Raw genomic sequence first — 10,880 nt, forward strand, 5'->3', positions numbered from 1 at the left:
GTCACTCGTTCGCTGGCCCCGGCGGGGGCCAGAACGGGCCGATTGCAGGGAGCGATTCACAGCAGGGCCCCTCCGGGAACCGCCTGGTCTGGTTTCCCGTTAGCGCCGCTCTTTTTTAACTCTTTCCGTTACCAGGCACCCGGGATTTCTATCCAGGACTGACCGTGGAGGATCTCTTTGCACGGCTGGTACTGCTGTCTGAATCCCCTCCCCCCCGGTTGGAAAATTACAATGAAAATGAAACAAAAATTCTTGACATTTTCAGTGGGAAAATTCAACTTTCAGTCAACAAATATTTCCCCCCAATTTGCGGGGGTGTGTCTGAAAAAACAAGCTGTTGTGGGGGGACGCAGATGCTTGGTGCAGTCAGGTCTGTTCAGTGCACAAGCCGGTTTTCCTGTCAGGGGCAGAAGCTGTGGGAAAGTTCCCAGTTTGGGAGACCTGGGTGCGGCTCCAGGCGCGAGGGGCTGGGAATCCACCTCTGTCTCTGGGCTGTTCAGTTCCTGCTCCTTGCTACGTCTCCACCCGGGGAGGTGTCTACATTTCACTTCCTCTTCCTCGTTCCCGGGCACCCTCCCCATCCCCAGGGCGTCACCCTCTCTGACCATGGATCTCTGGCCGGGCTTCACCGTCCCGCTGATCCTGCTCACGGCCTTCTTGCTTCTTCTGCTGTGGAGGGGGCACGTGGCCAGGCAGAGGAACCTCCCTCCGGGCCCACGCCCGCTGCCCCTCCTGGGCAATTTGCTGCAGTTGTGGGGACCGTCGTTGTTACAATCTCTGCTGGAGGTGAGTTCAGGTCCTGAACTGATTTCTCCCCCTTCGCCCCAAGGAGCAGGAGCCGGCGGGCTGGAGACTTGCACGGCTCCGGGCTGATTCTCGTGAGCTTACACTTGGAGGCAGAGGGAGACACAACCCTGCCTACAGAGACACTCTCAGGCTCTCCGCCTGGCGCATCAGGGGCTGGCAGAGCCCCAGAGGGGAGGCTGCACCCGGCTCTTCCTAGAACAAACCCCACCTGGGGGCAGGAGCTTCTCCTGAATGTGGCCTAACAGGCAAAGGGCCAAGCCACCCTGTCCTGCCACCCCCCTGCACCCGCATGGGCAGAGAGGCAGGAGGAGAGTCCTACAGGCCAGATGTTTGATTAGGCTCCCGAGCATGTGCAGATCTGTAGCTGGAGTAAATAGAGCTGTGCTGATTTACACCAGCTTAGGATCTGGCCCCAGGTGTGTCCTTTCTGGGGCTGCAATGGGACAGAAGCCCGAATGATTTTGGCTACAGAGCAGCCCTTACGGCTAATAGCTCGTCTGCTCAGCCATATTTAATATGCAGCCGTGAACGAGCTGCTTCCCTCGCTGGGTGTTATGTTGAGCTGGGTGGGGATATTTTCACGGGCAGTGTAGTCCCGTCGAGGCTCGGCACGGCCAGGCTGAATTAATCCCACAGCACAGTATGATGGTGGGAAGTTACCCCAGGCCGGGGTGGGTCGGCGGGACAGGCGCTGGGCTGGCGAGCAAAAGTTCTAACCCAGAGCGGATCCGAAACACGTTTCTCGGTTGGGTTGGGTTTTTCCAGCTTGTGGAAAATTTTGAGTTTTTGTCAAAAAGTGAAAAGCTCTGGGGCGTTGGCAATTGAAAACCATACCCAGCCCCACCCATCCAGGCTTCACAAATCTGCACATTTGTGTTTGGTCAAAAACAATCGGGGAAAATAACATTTCAATGGACGTTTTTCGACCAGCCCAGTGCGTGGCTGTGGATGTACCAGTTTGCTTTGGTGCCTCAGTTTCCCTGTCTCTAGAACAGGGTCGGGGATAATACTCACCCGCCCGCTGCCACCCGGGGTTAATTAGCTAAACGTCGGGCCAGCGTACGCATGTGTAGGAGAGCCGCATATCCGAAAGTAACGGACGCTTCTCCGCTGCAGCTCAGAGACAAGTACGGGCCCGTGTTCACCGTCTACTTGGGGCCTCAGCGGGTCGTCGTGCTGTGGGGCTACGAGGCAGTGAAGGAAGCCCTGGTGGACCAAGCGGAGGAGTTTGGTGGCCGAGAGGGGTTAGCTCTTGTGGAGAGGACCAGCAAGGGCAATGGTAAGGAACAGTCTAGTTCACGGCATCATGGCAGCTCAGGTTGGGATTCAGCATCCTTGGACGCTGACGGAAAATCCAAAATGCACCCAGCTCTGGACCAAAGCACCCCGAGGTGAAATTCACACCTTTGAAAAATCCAAATTATACCCCTGGCCCCACCAGAGGTTTCACCCCACAAAGGAGCCTCGACACAGGGCCTGGAGTCCACTGGGGGCTTTGCTCCTGCTATCGATTTCCCCGGGGGGGCGCTCAGACACTGTCCTCGTGGGTGTCGGGGACGGAGAGACAGACAGAAAACCTGTGATTCTCCCCAACTGAGTCTGGGCCAGCCCCAAGCATTCAAACATTCATGAGCCAGCTGCCAAAAAAACCCTGAGGTTTTTTTTAAAGCCAAATCGCCAGCTATTTAAAAAATAATGAATTTCAGGTCCTTTTCTTTCACCTCATGTTTTCTGAGTCTCTAGGGGTCAGCTTTTCAAGCTTCCCCCCCCCCACACACCCATTAAGGGTAGGAACTTCTTTAAATACAAGCTGAGGTTCTCAGCCAGTCACGGGACTCCAGGAGCTGGGGCTTTAAGGACAAACTCCCAAAGCCGCGAGAAATGGCAGCACGGCGTTTTACCCACGATCTCTTGCAGAAGAACTTTTCTCTGCAGCGATCAGCGGGGGAGCTCACTGCTGGGGCGGGGCTGAGACTCGAGCCCCGTTCACTGGGAGGCGCGTGCCCACAGAGTGCCTTTCTGTGCCCAGGGCTTTTCTTCAGCAACGGGGAGACGTGGCGCCAGCTGCGCCGATTTTCACTCACCACCCTGAGGAATTTCGGGATGGGGAAGAGGAGCATCGAGGAGCGGATCCAGGAGGAAATCCAGTTCCTGCTGGAGGAATTCAGGAAGACGGAAGGTATCCTGGCTTTGGTATTTCAAAGAACTGGGGTTGGTCCAACGTGAATTGTCTCCCACTGTCCCCCGCATTCCTCGTCCCATGACTCCAGACTCCCGGGAATTCCCACCTCCTTTTCCCTGTGTTATGACTCCAGCCGGGGGGTTGCCCAGGGAAATTTTTGACCATAAAATATCCATTCAAAATGATGCTGCAGGGCCTCATGGGAATTGTAGTTCGGGTACCTCATGTTCCCATTCTCCTCTACAGCCTGGGCAATCTGGCCAGACTACGTCTCCCATGATGCATCACTTTCTCCCCTCTTGGTGGGGGTCATGTGTCAAAGCTGTGGTGCATCATGGGAGATGTAGGCCAGTCAGAGGGCCAGGCCAAGAGACAAGAAGCATGAGGCACATGGGACGGAAGCAGGAGGCTCCACGGCACCAAAATATCAGCTTCAGCCGTGGGGGATCTGGGCAGCCCACCCCCAGCCCTGTGCCCCGCTCTCTGCGAAAGCAGAGAGGTCAGGAGCTCGGGGAGCGGCAGGCGATGGGAACAGAGAGAGAGGCTGGCGATGAGGTTGGATTTCAGCTGGAAGGAGCATGGGAACCAAGGCTTCAGGAGTGGTGGGGCACCGCCCAAGCAGAGGAGACTCAGGGGGCCTGGTGCTGACGCAAGCCATGTGCGCCTCCCCCGCTGCAGCAGCCCTGGGGCTGCTCTAAGTTACCGCCCCTACTGCCACGGTCATGCCACTGGGCAGGGTGGGATCTGTGGAGTGCAGACCCGCTCCAGCCATGCCCCTGGCATTTGAGGCTGGTGTGGAGGAGGTGCAGAGTCATCCGCATGCCCAGGCTCTCTGTGCTGGGTGGGGGGGCTTCCTTTGCCCCTCCAGCCCCATTGCGCCAGTGGGACCGAGCCCCACGACTAAGCGGCTCTCGGCCCTTGCTGCCAGGGACGCCCTTGGACCCCACCTTCGTGCTGCGGCGCTCCGTCTCCAATGTCATCTGCTCCGTGGTCTTTGGGGCTCGGTTCAGCTACGAGGATGAGGAGTTCCAGACGCTGCTCAGCCTGATCCAGGCGAACCTCCGGCGCGTGGACACTGTCTGGGTGAAGGTGGGTTAGCGAGGCCCGGCCGAGTTGGTCCTTTGTATCCCACCTGTAACCTCCCCCCAGGTGGGTCGTCAGCGGGGACTGGATCGGAGCGCTCCGGCCCCAAAGCGCAGGCCACGCTGCCGGTTGAACTAAAGGAGCAGCTCCCTCAGCTGGTAGCGGTAGTAGCTCATATCCACTCTGTGGACCAGCTGATAGAGGGGGAAAAGGACACATTTGATCAGCGCATACATTGTCGTGGCTCCCCAGACCTGGCCAAGATCAGGGCCCCGTCGCGCCAGGCTCCGTCCAGACCCCAGCCGAGATCAGGGCCCTGTTGTGCCGGGCGCTGCCCAGACCCCAGTCGAGATCTAATCCCGTCCTCCAACATGCCGGCGACTCCTGCCAGCTGGGTGTCACTGCCGATTTTCCAAGCACGCCCTCGGCTGCATTATCCCGGTCGTTAACGACTCGTCCAGCATCAAACAGGGAGTCCCCACTCGCCTGACCACGCCCCAACCCTGCCCCGCCCCGCCCCCGCCCCCCCGCCTCGTCTTCCTGCCCTGGAGCCATGGGCAAACACCCAGATACGCAGGCCCTGGCTTGAGCCATCCCAACTCTCTCCGCTTGCTTTGGAGTTTAGGGGTCCCCTCCCCCCTAGCTACACGCTGCTTGGTGCCCCCCCACGTGGCTTAGGTGCTCTTTAACCACTTCCCCCAGGCCCCACTTAATGCTCCCCAGGCCTAGGCATGGCTGAAGGGGGACCTCTGTGGTGCCCCAGGCCTCATATGGAGACCCCTGCTCCGGGGGGCTGGGGGATCTCGCCCCATGTGCGAGGAAATCACTTGGCACCCACTGCGACCCCTTCATTATGCCCGGCAGCTCTACAATCTCTTCCCCGCTGTCATGGACCACCTGCCCGGCCCGCACAACCGACTCTTCGAGAACTTTGAAGAGCAGAAGCGCTACGTGGCCGGCGTCGTCCAGAAGCACAGAGAGACCCTGGACCCGTCCTCCCCACGGGACTACACCGACGCCTTCCTCATCCGGATGCAGCAGGTCAGGGCCGTTAGCAGCAGGGACGGCAGGGCTGGTACTCCTAGGTTCACTGATTGCAAGGCCAGAGGGTCCCAGTGTGATCATCTAGTCTGACCTCCTGTGTAAACCAGGCCTGGTTTGGTTAAACCAGATTAGCTGAACTGGGGCAAAGCCCCCGGTTTAGACACACTGATTCTGGTTTAGCCTCCACCTGTTCCTATCTAGAGCTGGTTGGGAATTCAGCGAGAAAAACATTTTATCGTTGAGAAATGCCAATTCGGCAAAACCGAACCGTTCCACAGGAAGGGGTCGGTTTCAAGGGATTTCTTGATTAGAAAAAATTTTGAAGGTTCAAAATTGTCCATAGACCCCGTTTCCAAATGAAAATTTTCAGTTTTCCAGCTGAATGTGACTTTTTGTTTTGAAATGTGAGCTGCGTACAAAGTATTTATTAGATTTTTTTTAAAAAAAAAACGCTCACAATTGAAACAAAACGACCTGGTTGAGTCACTTTTCAATTCATGAAAATTATCCAAATTTTGACATTCGGGACAGAAAACAAAATGTCCAAAATCTCGAACATTTTCACAAGACAGGGAAACTGCTACCCAGCACGATCTAGACCCGCTCGGGTGACGCTAACCCAAAGAGAGCCTGGTTGAAACCAACATCCGAACACGATCCACCTCTGAATTTATCCCGCGTTATCAGAATATCCACCTTGATAGTCCATCCTCCCAGAGCTTGAAATCAGAGCACTCGATAAAGCCGCAGTTCTGCCGTGCAAGGGACTCATGACCTCTCCTCTGCAACCCTTGTCTCTAGGAGGAAAACGATCCGGACACCAAATTCCACCATGAAAATTTGATTGTCTCGGCACTCGATTTATTTTTTGGGGGCACGGAAACGACCAGCACCACGCTGAGATACGGGCTGTTGATTCTGCTGAAGTACCCTCATGTCACAGGTCATTACTGGGTCTGTCTAGGGGCTCCGGCTGACCACGTCACAAACAACCCCAGATCAAGCCCCCACCCAGCAACCTGGGGGAAACTAAATAGCCTTCCTTGGGAACCCTGCATAGGCAGAATTTTCCCCATCCAGGCATTGTATCCGGGGGGTTAAAACAAAGAAAACTTTATTCCTGGGTTCCAAGGCCAGAAGGGACCCCTATGGCCATGGGACGTCCCAGAGAGAATCCCTCTTTCAACTGGAGCCGAGCTTTTAGAAAAACAACCAACCTTGGTTTGAAAATGGCCAGTGAAGGAGAACTCCCCAGGCTTTGGGACGTGGCCCAGGCTTAAAAAGTTGCACCTAATTTCCAGTCTGATTTTGTTGAGCTTCAGCTGGTGGGAGGAGTGTGGGGGAGGGTGGACAGAATAAAATTTAGGAAAGCCAGCAATTAATAAATCAACAGCACCTGTTAGGTAAGATGCCCCCCCAGGTAACTTGACCCCCATCTTCCCCCCACAGCTGTGAGTAGAGAATGAGGCAGGAATATGCTCTAGAACTAACTGTATCCCTCCTCTGCTGCGCCCCACTCACTGTTTGTTATCCAAGGCTGTCAGGGTGCAGAATTCAAGGAGTCCAGACCACAGGCAGGTCCATCTCTGGCCCCTATAGGAAGGGCTACTTTGGGGGCACAGTGAATACAGCACTGGTATCAGCTAAGCGGCTGCTCTGCACAGCTGCAGCCCGAGCGGGCTCCGTGTTTCACTCACATTGGTGCCTATCCTGAAGGTACCTCAGCTCTGTAGTGAGCATTCACATTGAAACCAAGGGTGTATCAGACCCTCCACAAAGCCACACACAAGACACTTTTCCTAACCCTCCTCTTTCTCCCCTTCATGTTTTGTCCAGAGTCTACTTACCCAACCACAGCAGACTGCCATTTGGTTATGGTGACCCCTCACCTTAGCCACATTCGCTGCAGTTCTCTTATTCTTTCGTTTCCCAGGTGGGATAAACATGTTTGATTATCTCCCGACTTAAAACTTAACTGATTTTTGACCAACTTGCCCCAAACTGTCACATGAGTGAAATGCAAATGAGGCATGGCCCATTTGTCCCCATGTTGACCAGCAGATGGCAGCAGAGAGCTCCCACTCTATGGAGCCTCTGTCCACCCGGTGTTCCCAGGCAGTTCCGGGACGCTCCGCTCCCTGTTCACCAACAAGTGTCAGGGCACCCCAAGGGAGAGGAGGACCCCAGTGCTGCCCAGACGCTGCCCCCCCAAAGAACTTCCAGTCTATATAGCTAAAGGAAGGAAGCCCAGGCCTGGAGTTTTGTCACAGCTCACCCAGGAATTGAACCTACCACTCCTGACTCCAATTTGGCTCTCTTAAGCACAGTCCTTGAAGGACTTCCTTACCCTGTCTCTGTGACTGTGTGTTATGCCAGGCTAGCTGGGAATTGAACCTAGCTCATCTGAGCATTCACCCGTTGCCGTCACCATAAGACGAGCCTTGAATACCGTCGATGGGCTGGCACTTGAGAAATACCAGCACACCAGGATAAGGGAATGGCAGAAAAAGTGACCTTCGGCCCGGCTCAGCTCTTAACTGTTTGGTTTGTACAGAGAGAATTCAGGAGGAGATTGAGCGAGTGATCGGCCAGGACCGCACCCCCTGCATGGAGGACAGGCCCAAGATGCCCTACACAGATGCTGTGATCCACGAGATTCAGCGGTTCGTCGATATCTTTCCTCTGGGCGCTCCCCACTCCGTGACACGGGACACCAAGTTCAGGGGATACGCCATCCCTCAGGTGAACCCCGTCACGTAAACCTTCGTCCCACACCCGAGCTGGGCGTCTTCTAGGTAGAATGGGGCGGAGCAGGGATGTTTCCGTTCTTGGGTCTTTTCAAAAAAGCCGGGGCAAAAAATTATTTCAGGCTGGACCGAAAATGAACAATTATTGAATTTTTGCAGAGAATTGAAACGTAAAAAAAGAGAAAAAATGGTTTCCTGGTGAATGAAAGGGTTTGTCTCAATCTTGCCCGTTTTTAGAGATTTACATTTTTTTTTGTAGTAAAAGGAAATTTTGAAATGAAAAGTGGACTCAGACTGAAAAACAACACCACATTTCACTTCAGAAATATCCAAATGAAACAGATTCCCCCCCTCCCGCCCTGAAGTGACCAATCTGGCACAATGGCCATGGATTCCTGAAACATTTCCGCCTCGCTGTAGCTGCGTTTTTCACCGAACGAAGGGTCGGCCGGCTGCCGTTCTGTCCTCGTGGGGCCCCACTCCCCAGCTCCCTGCGCAAGGGGGCTGTTGGATGGGAATGATCAGCGTGGGGCACCAGCCTCGGACGGGTAGAAACGACGACACAAGGCCCTCGTGTAACTTTCTGGCAAAGCTGCCCTCTAGTGGCTGGTCCCCTCAAGAATAGCTGTAGTTTGAGAATGAGGCTGAAAGTCAGGGGTTCAACCCTGCTAATGACCGGTGTAGGGGGTTGTTACAGTGAAACTGTCATGGTTTAATGAGAGGGGGGTTATTTATAGCACAGCCAAGCTCTGGAACATGGGGCTAACGAACCTTCCTTTGTGTAGTTTGTAGCTCGCTGGGGCAGGGACCGTCTCTCGCTCTGGGTCTGTGCAGCGCCCGGCACAAGGGGGGGCTGTAGGAAGGGCCCATGAGAAGGCATCAAGCCCAGCCCCAAGCAGGACCCAATACCTCTGGGGAGGCAGACGCTGGTCCATCTCTCGGGAAGGTCCATAAGCATCCGCGCTCTTGGATCTGGAGCCGTTTCCACTAAGCCAGGTCCGAACTCTCCCCTCCAGGGCACGGCCGTGTTTCCCATCTTGCATTCTGTCCTGCACGACCCCATGCATTTTGACGACCCGGAGACCTTCGACCCCGGGCATTTCCTGGACAAGGCGGGTAGATTTCAGAAGAACGTGGCATTCATGGCCTTCTCTGCAGGTCGGTTCTGGGCTCCTGGAGAGCGTCTCCTTTAGCAGCTGCATTCGCGGGGTGCCCGCCGGGGGGCAGAAGCAGAGATCCATCTCCATGCCATGCGCGCCGGAAACGAGGCTCTTTGCAAGTCCGCCAGCATAGATCCTGCCCCTGTGCACAGGCCTAGGCACCCAGAACACGTAGGGCTTAAGTCACCTGGGCTGGGTGAACATCAGCAGATGAGTGAGGGCCGGGGTGCATGTGTGAGAGGTGGGGGGACAGTGTGGGAGTTTTGAAGGACGGGGTCTCCTTGTCTCCCCAGCCCCCTCCAGACGCCAAGCCAGGGAGATGTTCCCTCAGGTTCTTCACACAAAACCCGCTGTCCCGGGGGCTGAGCAAGGCTCCCAGCTCCCACACTCCTCAGAAGCACCCAATGATTTCATAGCGGGACTCCTTGCACTGCTGTCAGAGCACCTCCTCTGTTCAGTAGCTGGGCAAATTGGAGTCCCCAGGGTCCTCCCTGGAGTCCTTGGCTTGTGTGCGGGAAGCAGAACCCAGGTGTGGTCAGGACGGGGCATTAAACCCAGCTGCCCAGTCTGGGGGTGTCACTTACAGCAGCCTCAGGGCTGCTCTAATTCATGATCCGCCCCCTATGGGCCCTACAGGGCAGGGAATAGCCACAGTGCAGCGCACCCTGGCCACACTCCCGATCCGCCCCCTATGGGCCCTGGGGGGCAGAGAACAGCCCCAGCGCAGTGCCCTCCAGCCAAGCCCGGATCTGCCCCTTATGCTGGCGGCTGTGCAGGGTAGGTGCAGGGCCCTTACACCAGCACCACGCCGGGCAGGGAGGCAGGGATTCGGAGGGAGCCGTTCCTACCCAGAGGGGCCTGAGCATGACTGAGAATCGGGCCCTGGGGGTGTTCATCCTCAGTCTTCTTTACAGGGGGTTACACAAAGGCCCCCAAGCAAATAACGCCCGTGGCTCTTTGCAGGGAAGCGGGTGTGTCCCGGCGAGGGCCTGGCCCGCATGGAGCTCTTCCTCTTCTTCACCTCCATCCTGCAGAGCTTCGCCCTCAGCTTGCCCGCCCGCCCGCAGGACCTTGACACCACGCCGGAGTACCACGGCTTCAGCAAGGTGCCACGCAGGTATCAGCTGCGGCTCGTCCCCCGGTGAACGCCAGCAGTCATGCCGCGGCGGCCAGGCCCGGTTCCCCGGCGGCCTGCACCTTACACCGCGCGTTACACTGGTGCGAAACACTACCAGGGAGAGGCCGGAGCATTGTGCACACGAGAAAACCAGCAGCATGGCTGTGGAGGATCATGCGTGGGTGTGTGTCCCTGCCCTGGGGGCCAAGCCCTGCACATGTGTCTGTGTGTCTGTCTGTGCACGTGTGTGCTGCCCCCTGCTGGACGGCCTGAGCCCTGCTCTGCGTGCGTGTGTCCGGGTCCCCCTGGCGGGGGTGGTGGCTCAGCCCTGCGTCCGTGTGTGCGTCTGTCTCTGCCTGGGTGTGTGTGCAAGGTGCACTAGACACAGTCGCCATGCCCGTGGTCTGGCTGAAGCCGACTCCCCTTTGGCAAGAGAAGCAGGTGAAATACAATCCAGTTTCGCTGTGGTCCGAGTGTCTTTTTCGTCTTGTCCCTTGAGGGAGGAAGGAGGCCGGGGGCAGACGGAAGCTGGAACGGGCAAGAGCTGAGGAGAGGAGCAAAGACTTCTGGGATATTGCACCACACCCCGGGGGGGACCTGCCCCCTGAGAATCCATCCCAGGGTTTGCAAACAACTCTCTGCAGCAAGGGGCAGGACTTTGCCCCCCCAGTGCCAAGGGCCAGAACCACCTCTGGGCCAGGGCACCGCTGCAGTCCTACTAGCTGCGACTCCCCCACAAT

The 10,880-nt window shown here is 56.6% G+C and overlaps 1 protein-coding gene across 1 annotated transcript; it reads left to right on the plus strand.

The window, feature by feature from the left end:
• The first annotated feature begins 571 nt into the window (after positions 1-571).
• Positions 572-10,607, plus strand: LOC125628077 (cytochrome P450 2B4). The gene is made up of 9 exons (XM_048832822.2): positions 572-786; positions 1,924-2,086; positions 2,837-2,986; positions 3,918-4,078; positions 4,937-5,113; positions 5,918-6,059; positions 7,671-7,858; positions 8,880-9,021; positions 9,987-10,607. The coding sequence occupies exons 1-9, from the start codon at positions 607-609 to the stop codon at positions 10,166-10,168; spliced, it is 1,485 nt and encodes a 494-aa protein (XP_048688779.2). The 5' UTR covers positions 572-606; the 3' UTR covers positions 10,169-10,607.
• Positions 10,608-10,880: the final 273 nt, after the last annotated feature.

This window comes from Caretta caretta, chromosome 23 (genome assembly GCF_965140235.1).
Source record: "Caretta caretta isolate rCarCar2 chromosome 23, rCarCar1.hap1, whole genome shotgun sequence".
NCBI classification, from domain to species: Eukaryota; Metazoa; Chordata; order Testudines; family Cheloniidae; genus Caretta; species Caretta caretta.

Excerpts from the sequence above, each read along its gene's own strand:
- LOC125628077 (XM_048832822.2), top strand. The coding sequence starts at position 607 with ATGGATCTCTGGCCGGGCTTCACCGTCCCGCTGATCCTGCTCACGGCC. Across the intron at positions 2,987-3,917 it reads GGAATTCAGGAAGACGGAAG|GGACGCCCTTGGACCCCACC; the intron begins GTATCCTGGCTT and ends CCTTGCTGCCAG. Across the intron at positions 4,079-4,936 it reads TGGACACTGTCTGGGTGAAG|CTCTACAATCTCTTCCCCGC; the intron begins GTGGGTTAGCGA and ends TATGCCCGGCAG.